We start from the raw sequence: 18046 nt of genomic DNA on the forward strand, positions 1-18046 counted from the left end.
AACCTGACAACTTTTGTATGAAGATGTACTTTTTATACATTTTATCTCTGTGATAAGTAGCTTTGAAATATCATTTGTTCAAATATCCTTTTCTCTACTCAACATTTGAATTATTTGTCAAACACGCATGTGAGTTCTTATGCTTCCATGTCAGCGACTGTCAGGCATTCATGGGTTAATTTATCCCTCCCCTTCTTGTGAAGTTGATATAAAAAAAAACCGCCCATAACTGATTTAAACTTGGTGGTGAATGTGATATATTGGGAACAGCATTATATCTGGCACAAACATTTACTTCAGCATCAGCATGACTGATAATAGTTAATTTCCTCCATGATTTTCCAGTATGGCAGAAATGATGATGCGTGGTAATCCCACCACCTGGCACTTTGTCACACATCAGAGGACTAATTTACATAATCGTTTCTTGTCTTTAGACTGAGTTGGAAGCACAGACAACGACAGACTGAAGGAATCATTTAGTTAGCGAACATACCTTTCCATTTACTTTGGTTGAAAATGCAGCTTTGGACTCGAAAGTGACTGCATTAGAATTTGGTCAAAGGTCAAGGTCACTATGACCCCACAAAACCCCTATTTGCCTCTTGAGTAACCTTTGAAATTTAGTACAAATTTTCTCTTGGACTCTTGGATTAATTTAGAGTTTCTATATATCTTTATACATCATATGAATTTAGCTCCCGTACATCTTATGTGAGGGATCAAGGTGTCGACTCCAGCTGTCATATCTGTATCTTGTATGTACAACGCTGCTTTAATGAAGAGTGTGGATGAATAATTAGCAGTCACGCTGATTAATGTCTATATAATCTCATCAAGGCTGGTGACGCAACAGGCTGTATCATTAGATGTGATTCTACCATTAGTCTCTCAGCGAAAGTGCAATCAGGCCCTATGGAGAAGAGGAGGGGGGGGCACATCTTTCATAAGACAGATTCCCTCAGAGCTTTGACTGTTCCTCTTTGTTGAAAATGTTTTTGGGGTCACGAAAACTTTGTGGAACACGGGGAACAAGGCAGCAGTGTTTTGCTACAGAGTTGTGTCTTTGTCTAACACAGACTGAACCCCTGCTCTAATCTGGGTTATCTGGCTGTAATCGGCTTAGCCCACTGCTACTCGGACTGCCTCCAGTTTGGTGGGCACTTTCTGTGGCTTTACTCCGCTTTTGTCCTCACTGCCATTCACTCTCACACCTGAAGTCCAGAGAGACGGACCTGAAAGGAAGTTGGAAAAACCAAAACTCCATTCTTTACGGGGTGTTCTGGCCATGGCTGAAAGTCAGGAGATGACTTCCACCGAGGGGATGTCTGCTGCCGACACATATCCCAGAAAAATAATGGAATACATGGAAGGATTTCTTGTCTCAAAGGTAACATGCACATGGAGAAGGTGCACACATCTTCATGGTGGATAGTTTGGCAAACCTGTTCTCAATTTAATGTTACTGTTATAGATTAGATCTGTTTCACTGCTGTAGTGTTTATCACAGCAGGAAAAGTGAAGGTGTTACCAAAACAATGGCTCCATTCTGTTCAAGTGTCCAAGACATGAGCAACAGAGAGCAGCAAGCTTTTTACTATTTACTGTTCCTGGTATGAAGGGTCAGATTACCTGTTGTGAAGAAACCATTAAACAGTTTACTTTTTTTTAAAATTAATTGGATGGTTCACTTACCTGAAGTACATAGCATTTTGGCACATTCCACCCCACACCCTCAGTGTCCGTTCTTGCTCTATGACACATGAGTGTGAGTGTGGAACTGACTGATAATCACAGTTTAACCTGTCAGAATCTGATCCAGCAAGTTCAAGAGTAATGCTGAACTGTAAATCAGTTAAAACGACTTAAAAACAGTGTTTAACTCCAATATACAGAGAGGAAACTTTTAAAATAAAATAAATCCTAACAGAGTTTGCTGTATTTGTCACATCTGCAACTCTTCTGGTTCCAGGAAGCCAAGAGTCATGAGGGAATATCCACTGTTGGTTTGTGTTTCAGTTCAGTGAGAGGGACCATCCAGTCAGAACTTCACTCAACACGTTGACAGACTTTTTCTCTACATGAAAACCACTCAGAAGTGGAGCACAATATTAATGCCTGCAGAGGGCGCTGTTGCTCTGTAAAAGTAACAGTGTAGTTTTACAGAGATTAATTAATCCTGCAGCAGTAGCACAAGGACAAAGCCATAAGGATTCTATCTTTAAAAAACATTCATTAATCTTTATTGTTGATATATGTTTTTAGGTTAAGGGTAAACTGATACATGGTGGCTGATCAGGTCAAAAACAGAGGGCGGAAGACAAACTTCAATAACCCCAAACCATGCCTGTATAATGCTGCCTGATAAACTGAGCAAAATTAACTAAACATCAATATCAATAGCAGAGATCAAAGAATTAACAACAAAAATCCAAGTCGTAAACACTGTCCCTCCCCATGAGTATGAGGAACATGGTGCAGTCCAATTATCAATCAACAGCATTTAAGCCTGTCTGCTGCTGCTTGTCCTCTTTTTGTTCTCAGACAACAGCAGTAGCAAACTCCAGGTACTGCTGACTCAGCTATCAAATTAGATAAGGAGAAGAATACAGCAACATTGACAAAAAGCAAACACAATGTGTACAACCATTATCAAAACCTGCCAATAAAACTGAGTATGTTATGTTATGTGTGCAAAAAGAAACTCAACTTAGTAGATGAAATAAATGCAAAAAGGTTCCTAAGGTTCTCTGGCCGGGTGACTTTTTACAGTAATCGATATTGTCACTCAGCAGTTTGATTAAAAACAAGAGAACAAACTGTGGCGGTTTTGTAACTAGATACATCATAATATAATTGTCGTTATGCAAACATGTAATAAGTGTTGACAAACCGAATTGAATACGTGCGGGGGTTCTGTAATCTACTCAACACTGCTCTACTCCACTGAACTCCTCTCTCTCTCTCTGCTCCAGACTCTGTTCACAGCCTGTGAGCTGGGTGTTTTCGATGTGCTGCTGGCTGCTGAGCGCCCCCTGTCTGTGGAGGAGATAAGTCAGGCGGTGGGAGCCAGTCTGGATGGCACAGAGAGGCTGCTGGCCGCCTGCAGGGGCCTTCAGCTGCTCAACACACACCAGGACGATGGACGAGGTCAGCAAAACACACATTAACACACACACACACACACACACAATTTGCAAGTCTTTCTACCACTCATGATCTGTGATAATGTTCTTACATTTTGTTGCAGTGTTTTTTCATATTATCGAACAGTTTTATTAACATTTTGTCCACTTGATTTCCATCATGTTCATCTTTTGTCTCCCCTGTCCAGTCAATCTCTGTTTTATCACCTGCAGTCGTTCATTCTCAGTCTCTCTTCCTCTGTCTCTCCTACTCCTCCTCCTCCTCCACCCACCACCTTGTCCAGTGCTTTACAGTAACACAGAGCAGGCCAGAGTCTACCTGACCCGCTCCAGTCCTGTATCTCTCTTCCAGTCCATCCAGTACAGCTCCAGAACCATCTACTTCTGCTGGCACTACCTGACCGACGCTGTCAGGTCAGTTTACAGAGCACAAATGAAGTCTGGAAACATTTCATGCTAGAACGAATGGATTTAGTATTCATATCGAGATGAGCTGCCTTGTCTAGATGTGAAATATTACTTATTCATATTTAACAGTATGTAAAAGGTTCATTATTCAAGTTTTTTTTAATTTAACCTTGATGCTCTTGGTGAAAGTTGTGGGAAGCATTGCTGTGATTTTTACATTAGAACATCTTTACCTTTTTTCCTTGTCAGTAATGAAAGATGAGAGCTGCAAAAATTGTTTTTATTGTTCTGTTAATATTTTTTTTTCGAATAACAGAAATGAATTGATCTATAGAATATAATAAAGAAGAATTTATCGATACTGTTTTATTTCCCAGCTCTGCCATCAGTGACCCTGAGCTCCAATAGATTATTTTCAATTTACAAGTAATAACTGAAGTGAAATAAAGTGCTTACATTTATATTACTCTTTGTAAAACTAAAAGCAGCAACGTACAAATGAATGGCTGTCATAATAAGGTACCTAATGCCACAGTAACAGAAGTGAAATTCATCACTTTAATGAACCAGCTAAGTAAAGAATAATCACACAGCTGCACAGCGAGGAGCTGCAGGTTAGATTCATCGCCCGAGGACATGAATCCCTCTGTTTAAAGATTGATTTTAGTCTCATTGTTATGTCTGAGGCAGGATGATCAGTCTAGCTCTTCTCACACAGCAGCACTCGATTCACAGAGGCTGACAAGTAAAGTCCATCTGTGAGAATCACTGAAAGAAACGTCAGTGCAGAGGATGTCTGAAGGATAATGGCATCTTAATGTAGATTACTAATTCATCTGTGTAAGATAGTGTACACATGTGAATCTATATTAACACACATGATGACAACTACTTCAACTGTAGCTTTGAGATAAAGCTAAAGCCCATTTTAAGACCATCAATACTCATCATTTAGGTGTGTGTGTGTGTGTGTGTGTGTGTGTGTGTGTGTGTGTGTGTGTGTGTGTGTGTGTGTGCGCGTGCGTGTGTGTGTGTGTGTGTGTGTGTGTGTTTTATGGGGACCTTGACCTTGATCCGTTTATGCATTAGGGGGACTTGTCTATGAGGACAAATAAAGTCCACACAGTGTAAATCATGAAATATTAAGGTAAATACATGTTTTAAGGGTAGGGATAGACAAGTAGTAACTATGGTTAAGGAGTAAGTGTCCAGGAAATAATTTAAGTAAAAGTCAAATTCTCTGCAGTCACAGACGTGTGGTTTTTTCTCCGTCATTTCCCAGGGAAGGAACAAACCAGTATGAAAAGGCTTTTGGAGTCGGCTCGAAGGACCTGTTTGAAGCTCTCTACAGGTAAGAAGCTGTCTTTGTCACACGCACACACTCTTTTTCTTTCTCATTTACATTCCCTCCCTGTCACTCCATCTTAAGCTGGACTGTCAATCTTTTCTCTCTTCCCTCCTAAAAAGAACGGACTCGTGGGATTCATTAGGAGGCAGAGGGTGTGTGATGGAGAGAGAAAGTGAGTGTGTGGGCAGTGATGTGAGGAAACTCGGGGGCAGGGAGCAAGAATACATCTGCCACTGTCCTTGAGGTCTTGTGTGTTTATAGTATCTGGTGCCCACAGTTTTAACGCTTCGCCGATCTGCTGATCTGCAGTTTTCGGAGGTCACACGCTCCAAAGTTTCCCACTTTGATGCTAATAGAATTTGATCAGCCTGCCCGAGGCCGGTGCTGCCCGACTGGAAGGTGCAGAGTCCGTCAAAACTGAAACATGGTGGAATAACTTCTTTTATAGTCCTCATTATGGCATGATGTGCAAAACTATTGTTTGCTGATGAAAGGAGAACAGAAGATGAAAGAGACGTTGAAGTGCACATTTCCATTGTTTTACATCTTGATCATAAAACGAAATGTACCGGAACCAATGTGCAGATGTACTGTATGAATTAGCTCCTATTTGATGTAGAGAATCTGAGCGTTCACCTCCTCCAGTGTCTTAGTTAAATAGAAAAATGTGGAATATCTCTGCATGTGCTCTCCTATGCACTTTGTCAAATTCCAGTTTTCACACATCGTGCAATTTAGTTTTTTGTATTCCGCTGACTGTTGGGGCTTGTGCATGTATCGCTGTATTTCTGTGTTTTTTCAATTTACATTTTTGTTCTAGTGTTCTTTTAAAAAGCAGCTGCTGATCTCACAGAAAGGGCCTCATTAAAAGAAGATGAGAATGATAAAATTCAGAATACAAACCAAGCACACAATGTAATACATCCAAGTGCGAAGGGAAATACCCCACAAGAAAGAAAAAAACACTCAACACCTGTGCACAATTGATTTAATGTGGGGACGCATTTGTTTGTCCCTGCTGATTTCCTGTGGGAATACCACGGGCAAATTGGCAAAGAGCCAATTCTAAACAACCATTGAAAACCTTCGCTACGTTCTTGGTGTAGGATGAGTCAAAGCTGGCTGAATGACTCGGGCTCCTGTTTACTCATCGCCATTTAACCAGCCATGTACTGCAACTGAATAATTTACAGCCAAGTCCCATCTACAGCTCACATTCTCATAGTCAAGAAAGCAGAAGAGATTTGAAGAGGAAACTGGCAGCAGAGAGGATTTGGAGGTTTTCAGATTTCAAAGCACTGCATAGTAGGACATTTAAATCCTGCAGACGAGCACTGATAAAATCTTAATTCTGGTTATGAAACATGGGATATATTAATGCTGTAAAGCGTGCTCTATATATTTATACCAATCTCTATAATGTATAATATGGGCAACTCGTATACTATTTTGTAGGGTAGACATTATATAAATCATGTGCACTTTCAAATATCGATCAGTATTTTTAACACTACTGCCTTTTGTAACTGTAGAAACTGAAAGTCATGTTTAGAATCTCAATTTTTTACTATAAATACAGAACACTGATCTAAGTCCGGGACATTGAGATAAGTGAGATTTTTCAACAAACAATGAAAAAACTATTACAATGCTTTTCTGTAGCACTTATCTGAAAAGGTGACAAAGTGCTTTACAAAATACATGGGAGTTAAACAGCATATAAGAAGACAAAACAATAACTACGATAACATAAAAAAATGTTTTATATCAAACAACATCCATTTAAAAGTATTTAAAGTATTTCCTTTTAAAAATGTTTGTTAAGCTATGATTTAAAAACAGGTAAGAGTCCTGGCAAGTTTAATCTCAGCCAAGGATTTTCAGGGTATTGGGACCCTAATGGAAAAAAGCCCGGTCACCCATAGTTACCAGCCTTGATTTAGAAACTGTGAGTAAGTGCCGGTTGGAAGATCTTGGATTGCGGCTTGGATCAAAGGGAGTTGGCTCCATAATATAACTGAGGGCAGGACTGTGATGAGATTTACAATTTTTTGAATGAAAGAATCTTTAAAAATCAATCCTGAATTTAACTGGCAGCTATTGGAGAGATATCAGTCAAATGTGAAGACAGGACACTGAGGACTGACTGGTCTGTTACTGTCGTCCAGGTGTGAAAAGACAAAGGTATGAATCAGCTTGTCGGGTCACTCTTGTCCTCCATTGATAAAGAGGCAAAAGCAACAGGAGAGCTGTAAAACATGCAGCAGTGATATCAGCCAGCATTGAACCATAACTCGGTCACTAGAGAGATGACAGCAATGCTGAGGAATACACATTACATCTTGTTGTATAATGACACATACAAGGACAGACATATCCAGGCTACGTCTGTTTTTATGTCTCCAAGCCGTAGAAAGCCAGTGGTCGAAGACCTTGTAAACAAATCTCTCAAGAACGCCTTGAGAGAATTTCCTCAAATTTGATTCAAATCTTTATTTGGATTCAAAAATGAACAGATTAGAATTCGGTGGTCATGTATAGGTCACACACGTTTCGGTCTTGTTAAAAAGCATTTTCAGGAACATCTTTAGAGGGAATTTTCTTAGACCCACCAATTAACTGATTATATTTGGATGGCCAAAGGTTATGGAATCTCAAGTGTGCCTTGAGGGAATATCTTCAAATTCCGAACAGTTGTCCCTTGACCTCAAAAGTCCAAGGTCACTGTGACCTTGTATGAATCTTGAAAAAATGTATGTACTGTACAATGAACTGCAATGGTTGTTGAAGGCAAACAACCACTGTGCAGTATTTCTAGTCCTGTATATGACAAAAGGAAAAGCAGGCGTGCATTAAAATGCTCTTCATCGTGGACAAAAAGGGCTGCAGCTGTGGTCGTTATGGGGGTGGGGGGGCATTCAGTAACTTATAATTGTCAGATTAAAGCTGACAGTCTGATGTTTGGCCTCACAGTCATTTCATCTCTTCACTTAGTTCTGATGTAATCAGAGTCTGAAGCCGCAGCAATGAGTCACTTTCAAAGTTCTTGTGGAGCTTTGTGACACCTGAAGTCAGCTGAAAGTATCTGAAAGCTGACCGCTCTGCTACAGGGAAGTGAGGGGTTTGATCTTTTATATACTGTTCAGGGGTTTGGATATCTACAGTATTTGTGTGTGTGGGGTTGGGGGGGTGGGGGTGTGTGTGTGTGAGAGTAGTCATGGTGTGGTGTAGATTCCGCAGAGCAGCAGCAGTCACTACAGGCTCATCTATTCTATTGCACCCTGTCTCACACTCATAGACGATCACTCACACACACACACACACACACACACACACACACACCCACACACACACACACACACACACACACACACACACACACACACACACAAACACACAACACATGCACGCATCACCACAAGTGTGCATATGAGGAGAAGCACTCAGTGTGTGTTGGTTTTCTGTGGATCCAGTTGCCCCTTGTTTGACCGCTTACAGAAAACGATAGAGATAATTTTGCCACAATAGAGTAAGACATAGATACAAGAGAGGTAAAAATAACAATGACTTGTATACATACACTGTGTGTGTGTGTGTGTGTGCGTGCGCGCAGGTGTGACGAGGAGATGGTGAAATTCATGCAGCTAATGAACTCCATTTGGAACATCTGCGGTAAAGATGTGGTCACAGCATTTGACCTTTCGCCTTTCAAGGTTATCTGCGACCTCGGAGGTAAGTTTGTGTGTGTGTTTGTGTGTTTATCAAGTCATCACATGTAATTTACATAAGGTTGTGGGTTCACAGTCGTTAACATTTCAAATTGTTTGTGTCGTGTTAGCTGAGTGACAGCTGGCCATACACATTACAGTAGAGTCTGTGGTGTGTGTGTGTGTGTAAAAGAGGCAGAGCATCGATAGTGACCTTTTACAGTATTGCCCCCAGCCGCTGTGAGTTAATGACTCCTCATAAATCAGTCAACCTTCACAACAAGACTCCTTCACCTAGAGATTCCCTTGTTAACCAGCCACACTCACTGTGTCACTGTTGCATTATAATACACTGTGAAACGTAATGCTGATATATTTGAATATTTTCTTACAGATTTGAATAAATAAAACAGTTAAAGTCAATGTTCACTTTCTTAAGCTCTGTGAGAGACCACACACATTTCTGTTCTATTCTTGGTTTGTCTGTGAACAAGATTACACTCGATCAACTGAACGGATTTCCATGAAACTTGATGGAAAGAAGTGGTTTGGGCAAGGAATGAACTGGTTAAATTTTTGTGTGGATCCAGGATCTTTTTTTTCTGACCTTCTTTTACATTTAGTTTTTTAAACATTACGTGAATCTTGTTGGAAAAAAAGACTATGTCCAATGTACTGCTGCCTGATTGAATTTAAGGGGACTGTCAGGCCTTGGCAGAGGAATTTGCCATTCTAGCTTTGTAGTTTGACAGCCAAGAGAAGAGAATATAGACATTTTTCGTTGTGGACACTGAAATTAACAGTCTGTTTTGTCATAAATTTGCATTAATGTGGACATATTTCTTACTAGTTTGATGTGATTCTTTTTTTTTTTGCACAGCCTGATAGTGATGTTAATACCCTATCCCCAGAAACCTGTAACTTTCTGCAGATTAATGCTGCGTTCAAGTCTGCTTGCAGGGAAATGCTGCAGCTCTGTCAGTCCTCTGTAGATACTTAGACCTAAAACAGGTAGCTTTCATCGCTGTTCTCCATGTTCAGCTTTGTCGAGTCAGATTTATTTATAAAACGTCTTTGAACAGCACCTTCCTCATAAAATGCTTTACACCTGAGAGCAAAAGGCACGAGGAAAAAACCCCCAGAAAGAACAAACACGACATGAACTCCGCAATGCGAAGCGAGGGCTTCCAGAGAAATTTAGAGACAAGCCAAGAACAGAGCAGGATCAAAAAGAAGGGATGAAAAAAGATAAAATTAATCTTCTTCTGTCAAAAGAAGTTTTGATCTGCTACTGAAAACTTTACGATATGAATAAGGAAAGAGGCTTTGTCAGAGAAATGATGAGCTACTCAATTCATCTCAGCCTGAATTCTGAAAACATAACCGTGTCTCTTGTCTCTCTCCTCAACTGGTCAAAACTAGCAGATAATGGATGATAATGAAATTAATTAAATACAAATTATTTTATCTGTAGCTGTAGCCACACAAGACTATGCTCAGTGATGATCAGGTTTGAAATTATCCAATAGATGACCAATGTATTAATCCAGTATTAATGCATTACATCAGGGTTAAAGGTTGAGATACAGGCATGGTACAGATTGAATGGCTTTTCTTTATTCACAAAATCAATAAAAAGCCAATTAAAATGTCGCAATTTCTCTACAGTTTAATAATTAAAAATCTACATCATCTAATTTGCTTTCAGTCAGGTTAGAAACCGTGAGTTCACAGCGTTCCATCCATGTGTGACACCTCGGTTGACCACACAGAGGCGCTGTGAAGCCACACATAGGCGTGACTGCCCTGTCCCATTAACACTTGTGTGTTTCTCACACAACAGATGTTAATTAAATAACGTGCAGGTGCAGGTGCTCCATCTCTCTGTCCTCAGTCTGTCCAGCTCTCTGCCAACCCGCTGAATTCAGTCCAAGTCTGAGTCCACATTCAAAATGTAAATCATTTACACTGGTCCAGCCACAACACTAACCTTGTATATGATGAAGGTGCACTGACTGTGGGAAGCATCTAAATATATTTTAATGTGACATTTCACTCATACTTTAGTGGAACAGGTTTAAAAATATTAGATCCGCTTAAAGGTTACATTCATGGTTCTGACGCATAATGTTTTTATAATGTAAGCGTCTGCTATTTGCTTCATGTTGCTATGTTTATTGAACAAAGCCGTGCAATAAGTTTAATATATGTAAAAACCCTCCACAAAGTGCAGACAAAGGACTAGAATCAGAAAAAATAAAACATAATTATGATACAGTTGCACTTTAAGAATCACAAACCTCCCATCAAACAGTTTCATTTCCAAAGGGAGGAAGGTGGGTGAGCTCGGGGTCTTGTACAGCGTGTTGTTTGTTTGCCTACTCCTTGCTGCTCTTTGATTTTCATCCTCAGATGACCCCTGTTTGATGTAAGAGCCACTGCGTGTGTGTGTGTGTGTGTGTGTGTGTGTGTGTGTGTGTGTGTGTGTGTGTGTGTGTGGAAAAAGGTCATGTACGAATACTGGCTGATGGAGAAGCTGCAGGTCATGTTAGGAAGAAGGCACTATAGGGCGAGGCAGTCTGCCCCTACACACACACACACACACACACACACACACACACACACTTTGTAGGTTTGTCTAGGTCAGATCCTTTGATCCTGTATTCCCCCTCACTGCCTCTCTATCACTCTGCTCCATTCATACATTCTTCATCCACTGCTCTCCTCCTCCTCCTCTTCTCTCCTTTTCTCTCCATCACTATCTGACACTTTTGCCTCACTTTCTCTGATTTTAATACATTTTGCTTCATGAGGCATTTACAACGGTAACGCTGCCAAAGGATCAATTTCAAATTTTTATTCTCACTGAATCCAAATGTTCACCCTCACAGACATGTGTGGTCTTATGCTCATTTCAATGCTCTATTTTCCATTCACATCATCACATCAGCACTCAACCCACAAGTTACAGTTCTCTCTTTGAATAACTGGGATCAAAACCTACATAAAATGACATAAACCATCTAAAACACATTTTGTGGGCGTTTTACTTTGTACTTTTATATCTACTAAGGATAGGCTGATACAAATCTGCTAGCATTTGGTCATAATCCAAAGTATTGGCCAAATTGCAGTTTTGACCTGTTGATGGTGCTAGATGAAAAGTGAAGGGTTCATAAAAGTGGTTGCAACTCCTCTTTCTAGGAACCAGAAATGTCCATTCAAAAGTTCATGGCAGTCTTGCCAGCAGTGAAGATATTAAACGGCAGTTCAAGGTCACAAGTTCTTCCTCCCTCCCTTCACAAATGTGTCGATATAAATGTGACATGTTGATTTGGCACTGAATAGGACTATCATGAAAGACGAGATCCTTTGTGTCCAAGCTAGGATCCACTCCCCGGTATGATTGCCTCCATTGAAGTTCCTTTGTAATGTGAATTTCCGGCTAATGTAGACGTGCTTCAAAGGGTCTGAGCGTGACCATATTTCAGTTATTTCAGTGTGCAGCAAAGAATTGTGAGGACAACTGATGGACTGATTTTCCTTCACTAGAGAGATAATGTTGACTTAACACAAGGATTTTTAACTGCGTTTCAATGCAAGGCTTCTTCAGAAGCACATGAAATCATTTTTAGCCTGATAATCTAATCCTGTGCGGGTGTGTCCACACGTGCATGTGTGTTTACTTTTCTTTAGATTAGATTCCCTAATAGGATTCCTAGACAGCAGCTCTGCTTTTGTATAAAGCACGTGTCTCTCTGTCACTAAATTCAATTCACTTTGGCATATTCGCATGAATGTAGATGAACAATATTCCCTAAGCTGCCTCCTAAAACTGATTACAAATCATGCAAATAAATAATGGGAACATACCTGAAAGTGTGTGTGTGTGTGTTTGTGATGCACCACCTTGTTAGCGAAGGCTCTGTGTATTCATTGTGCTGTAACTAAAACTAATTCTCTCTCTTTTGCTCCCTCCCTCTCCAGGCTGCAGTGGAGCATTAGCCAAACAGTGCACGTCAGCCTACCCAGAATGCACTGTAACGATCTTTGACCTCCCCAAGGTAGTGCGTACGTCAAGGGAACACTTTGTCAGCGAGGACGACCTGAGGATAAGTTTCCACCAAGGTATACGTCTTTACAACTGCGTGAAAGCACTTGACATTTCTAATCGTATACAGCCTGTTCAAGTTCACCTTTGCGCACACATGTACACACACGCACACTCACACACACACACACACACACACACACACACACACACACACACACACACACACACACACACACACAATTTTACAAAAATATAGCTGCCACATCTAATGTAGGAAATGAAGACATGATAAGCTAATAACGAATACATAATAACAAAGGAATCTAACGCAAGGTTTATGGTTTTGTCAAAAAAAGGAATTCTTGAGCTCTAGCCAAAAATATCCATTGTAAGGTCACAGTGACCTTGACCCCATAATCTAATCAGTTTTTGAGTCCAAACGAGTGTTTATGTCCAGAAAACGGGCGAGGACCGTAATGCAGATGACACTCGCCAAGTCTGGTGTAATGTGTGGAATTTTGATAAAGCAGACAAGCAAACTTAAAGTCTGAAACGCAAACATGAAGAAATCTTGGGGGGAAAAAAGCCAGCAACATAAGAACCTCGAGGAATTTTAACAAAGGAAAGCAAGGAAAATACAAAGGTGTTGATGACAGGGATCAGTGAACACAGGTGGGTTCAGGGAAACACAAGAATAAAAGTGACCAGCAACGAGACATGGGTGGAACGGGAAGTACAGAGACTGTCAAAATGTACATGAGCGATCAAAAGAAAGTAATTTAACCATAAATCATGGTGCAGTGCAGAATCGTGACATGTTTGAGACAAATCCAAGAGAGCATGCCAGTTCCTGGAAGGAGGGGAACCAAGTCCTTGGGGCATCCCAAGCTGTTGCATTGAAACATGGAATTCTCCCTGAGTTGGCTGCATTAGCTGCAGTTTAAATGAGCAGATTCTCTCAGGCAACTCGTCTGCGCCAAGCGGTTCTGACAGAGATGGGAACCAACCATAGGAGCATCCGCTTTAGATTAAGACAATTTGAGACTGTGTTCGAGAAAGATCGTCAAAATGGTGGTGGGTTTGATAGATGCAAACTGGGCTACTCTCCTTGAGACCACTCCCTGTGAGGCAGGTGTCTTCAGTCAGAGCATGGCGGTGATTTCAGAAACGCTCCCTGCTGACGTGTTTGCACTGGAAATCAAAGCTGTTACAAATGCCTGAGGCAAAGCAGAGAACGCACCCCAGAGGATGGGAAATCGCTTTCAAAGGAACCAGGCCGGTGGCGTCATGTCAGTGCAATGCAGAGCCGCTCCTTACGCCATGTCGCCGTGTTCATGTCTCTCTCATTCAGCAATGCAGAGGGAGCTTCATGGGCGAGCATGGTTGATTCATCGAGGAAGCTGGTATGTCAGTTCACAGCCAGATCCAAATTCACTTTGTCATTCCTGTGACTGCGGCCCTGGTCCTTGGGGTGTTTTATGCTGACTTGCTTGCATCCAAGGTTGCTGGTGGGCAGGTGGAGAGAATGGGCTGCCATTTGTTTGCTTTCTGGATAGGCCTGAGGCGACTCATGCAAACCATCAACCATACTAAAAAATCAAACCTTTTTTATGCCTTAACTAGTTCACTGCTGATGGAAATATGGTATCATCTGCTGGGAGACATCACTTAACCTATTTGTAGTAATTATGTTTGAGTAGGTAAAGCACTTACAGAATCATTGTCTTATTACTGGAAGACTTGTCAACAGAATTAATAACTACATGAAATAATTAAATCAAATACAGCAGCGTCTTAGGAGTGCAATGCATTGAAGTGTGTATCTTTGTGTGTGTTTGTTCAGGGGACTTTTTCAAAGACCCCCTGCCAGAGGCTGACCTCTACGTCCTTGCCAGAATCCTCCACGATTGGACAGACGAACGCTGCATAGAGCTTCTCAGTAAAGTCTATGAAGCCTGCAAACCAGGTCTGTGTGTCTTTGTGTTTGTGTTAAAGGGACAAATACTTATTTTTTCTTTTCCTGCTTGCATTGAGATGGCAGATTGTATCCCACAATGCAGCTGATCCCCGAAATCGGTCCTTCTTACTGACGCTCACACATTCAATAGCAGCAGATGCAGAAAACTCTCCGATGTGTGGAAGAAAGACAAAGAAATAAAGTTGTTAGTGGAGTCAAAGATCAGGCCTTTCTCACAGCAGACATGTTATTTTAACATAACAGAAAATGACCAGAGAAAACTCCCATTCAACAACTTAAAACCCAACAGTTGTTAATTTGATGATACTTTAAAACTAACTGTTTTGATGGTATAGAGAGAAATGCAAAATGAGAAATGAGACCCTTTGGATGATCCTGCAGGAGGCGGTGTATTGGTGGTGGAGGCGTTGCTCCATGAGGACGGCTCTGGCCCGCTAACAGCGCAGCTCTACTCCCTGAACATGCTGGTGCAGACGGAGGGCAGGGAGAGGACAGCTGCCCAGTACGCCGCCCTGCTGGCAGCTGCCGGCTTCACCGACATCCAGCATCGTCTGACCGGGAAGATCTACGACGCTGTGCTGGGACACAAAAAGACATAAGAGCCCAAACCTCTGCTACTTGTGAGCCGCGGCAGAAAGGTCATGTCAACACTGTTACTATTTGTGCACTTTGTTAGGCTTTTGTAAGATTTCACCACAAGCTTCTACAAATAACAAAATAATAAAAATGCTGTTTAACACTCTGACAATATTCTAGTATTCTTAAACTTTTGTACATGCTGTTTAGATTATTGTAAAATGCTCAAATACAAAGTCAATTTTAACTGCTCAATTTTACGATACTGTATATTCAGAATAAATGTGCATCATTTTAGTGTGATAAAACAAATCACTGACAACAAAATGGCATCCACTGCAACAATGTGATAAGAGTTATTAAAGCAGCAGAAGCCTCATTACCGCATAAGGGAATTCCCTGAACTGTGTCTCACAAAATTGTATGATCTACTACAAATCATAATCTTGGAGAAAAACAATAAAATGTAAAAAGTTTAAGCATAATGTTGGAAGAACGGCTCTCACCCACAGCTGGGAAGCATAAAAAGTGGTATGAGCCTTGTCACACCACAACATATACTGTCTTGGTCCTACTCATTAAAACATCCTTAAATGTTTTACCATCCTCTGCAGGCAGGCAGGATTCTGCATACATGTGTCTTTCCTTCTGCCCGGTCGTCTCTAAAAGTTTATCATATGAAAATATATCCAGCTTGGAATCTGTCTTTTTTCATCGTTTAGCTTTCGCCAACGATTCAAAGCCAGTTCGATATTAGTCAGCCACTTTCTCTTTTCCTCTTCTTCCATTCCTCTGACAACTTCCTCCTCTGTTTTGTCACTGGCTTTGGCATGAAGAACATAAAGAGAATAGAGAGCTAACGTTTTCCAACCAGCTGCTAACTTCAGTTCATTCCGGCCCGTTCCAATTTCAGAAAATCCAGTTTGAGACTAAACCCTGCAGTCAGTCGGATTCGGCAGCAAATGATTAGCTCTACATTGCAAAGGTCAACCTCTATTAGATGCTGTGAAGTGTGAGCTTCCAGTCTCATCGCAAAGAAGATGAACTTCTTTGCATATCTGTTCTCATCACTCGTTCCTAAGCCCCGTGCATGAACCTCTCGCCTCTCACTCCTCTTAACAGCACAGTAATCTTTGTACCGTGTTCCTCCTAATGTTGGATGTGACTCAATAATTCCCCTTCACAATGGCCCGGCACATCCTTTAGTTCACCCCCCCCCAACCCCTACTCTGTGAACAGGATGTATTCAGATCAGCCTTGTATTAGAAAGTCTTCCTTTCATTGTGCTCCACGTCTGATGGGACTCGGTTCGCTTGAAAATAATATTGGATTGAATTGCTCACACTTTTTGTTTAATTTCCATTCAGTTACGGTGCCATTAGTGTCATTTATTTTGTGCATGACAAACGATAATTGCCAAAAATATCAGTTGAGGGCATCTTTTACCGAAAAAAAATCACAATCAGCTTTCAGAAACCGATATTTTCTGTATGCGCAGACTTTGGCCGGCTCTCTCCCCGCCGTCCGCCCACTCGTCCTCGCTGCCCTCTCCGTCCTCCTCTCCCCAGCTTTTTTCTCCCTGTAATTGTGAATTAATGAGACTTCAAAGTGCAACAAATTAGAATTGATGTCAAATCCTTGTGGACAGCTTTACAGAGAGACGGCCTAATGAAGGGAAATGAAGTGCAGAGGCTGAAGACAGCTTTGACCTGTGCAGTGACAGTGGTCATACGCCCAGTGATGTGGTGCAGCATCCCTAATGTCACGGTGGTCAACTGATGCTACAAATCACTTGGTGCCTAATGATGTGAAAATAAGAAATACATTTAGTTTATACATATTATATTTGTGTGGGTTTTCTCCGGGTTTCCTCCCACAGTGCATGTTGATAGGGCTAAGATTAACTGGAGACTCTGATAATTGTCTGTAGGTATGAATGTGAGAGCTCTGATTGTCATATGTTGGCCCTGGATGTAGAACGTCTCTCGCACAATGTCCCCTGGGATTGGGTCCGGCTCCCCCCCAGACCCTCAAAGGATAAAGGGTATAGATAACGGACTGATAGATGGATATTATGAGCAAACGCACTGGGAAGAATAGTCCCCTTATCGTTCTTTTTTAATAGGAGACTGAATTTGAATTTAAATCTGCTATTACGTCTATAACCTGATTTAACTTTCACGTAATTATTCATCTTTCCCTGGTGCTTAAACTAGATTTGGTAAGAGAGAGCTTTATACGTTTTTCTCTGTCTCTTTGATGAAAAAGATAAAACAGTGAGCTGTATTCATGAAGCGGTTTCCTAATCTTGAACCTCTCAAAGCTCCTTACAGTTCAGTTTTGCCATTCACCCATTCACACGCACATCCATACAGTGCACACTGCTGGCACATTTGGGGTTCAGTGTTATGCCCGAGGACACTTTGGGACTCAAAATGGAGGAAAGGGGATCGGACAACAGACCTGGATAGTGAACGACCCACTCCATCCCCTAAGCCAGCTGAAAAAAACAATCGAAATCACAGCTTGAGATCGAAAAATAAAAATAAGAACCTAATGTATAGATGTGTACAAATGTAGGTTTGCAGTTCTGGATTTGTACAAATCCACTTTCTCTCCGCTGCTCTTGAAAATCAGCTGTAATTCTGTGCAAGTTTCTCTTCAAGTGCTCTTCCCTCACTTTTCGTCAATGATTTAGACTCGGGTCAATGTTTTCCACTTCAGCAGAGAAGGTGCATACATTTCCCTCCTCGTCTTTTCAGTTCCATTTACTGCTCCATCTCATGAGGCTATTATTGTGCCATCCTCAGGTTCAGCCTCAGTGGGTTT

The 18046-nt window shown here is 41.2% G+C and overlaps 1 protein-coding gene across 1 annotated transcript; it reads left to right on the forward strand.

Moving 5' to 3' along the window:
* Positions 1 to 1288: 1288 nt before the first annotated feature.
* On the forward strand, positions 1289 to 15696 carry asmt (acetylserotonin O-methyltransferase). The gene is made up of 8 exons (XM_061088609.1): positions 1289 to 1390; positions 2976 to 3150; positions 3431 to 3560; positions 4837 to 4905; positions 8516 to 8634; positions 12597 to 12737; positions 14507 to 14629; positions 15023 to 15696. Exons 1-8 carry the CDS (start codon positions 1289 to 1291, stop codon positions 15238 to 15240), a joined length of 1077 nt encoding a protein of 358 aa, XP_060944592.1. The 3' UTR covers positions 15241 to 15696.
* The last annotated feature ends 2350 nt before the right edge of the window (positions 15697 to 18046 follow it).

The sequence above is a fragment of the Limanda limanda genome, chromosome 16 (genome assembly GCF_963576545.1).
Source record: "Limanda limanda chromosome 16, fLimLim1.1, whole genome shotgun sequence".
In the NCBI taxonomy this organism is placed as follows: domain Eukaryota; kingdom Metazoa; phylum Chordata; class Actinopteri; order Pleuronectiformes; family Pleuronectidae; genus Limanda; species Limanda limanda.

Excerpts from the sequence above, each read along its gene's own strand:
- asmt (XM_061088609.1), top strand. The coding sequence starts at position 1,289 with ATGGCTGAAAGTCAGGAGATGACTTCCACCGAGGGGATGTCTGCTGCC. Across the intron at positions 3,151-3,430 it reads ACACCAGGACGATGGACGAG|TGCTTTACAGTAACACAGAG; the intron begins GTCAGCAAAACA and ends CACCTTGTCCAG. Across the intron at positions 8,635-12,596 it reads GGTTATCTGCGACCTCGGAG|GCTGCAGTGGAGCATTAGCC; the intron begins GTAAGTTTGTGT and ends CTCCCTCTCCAG.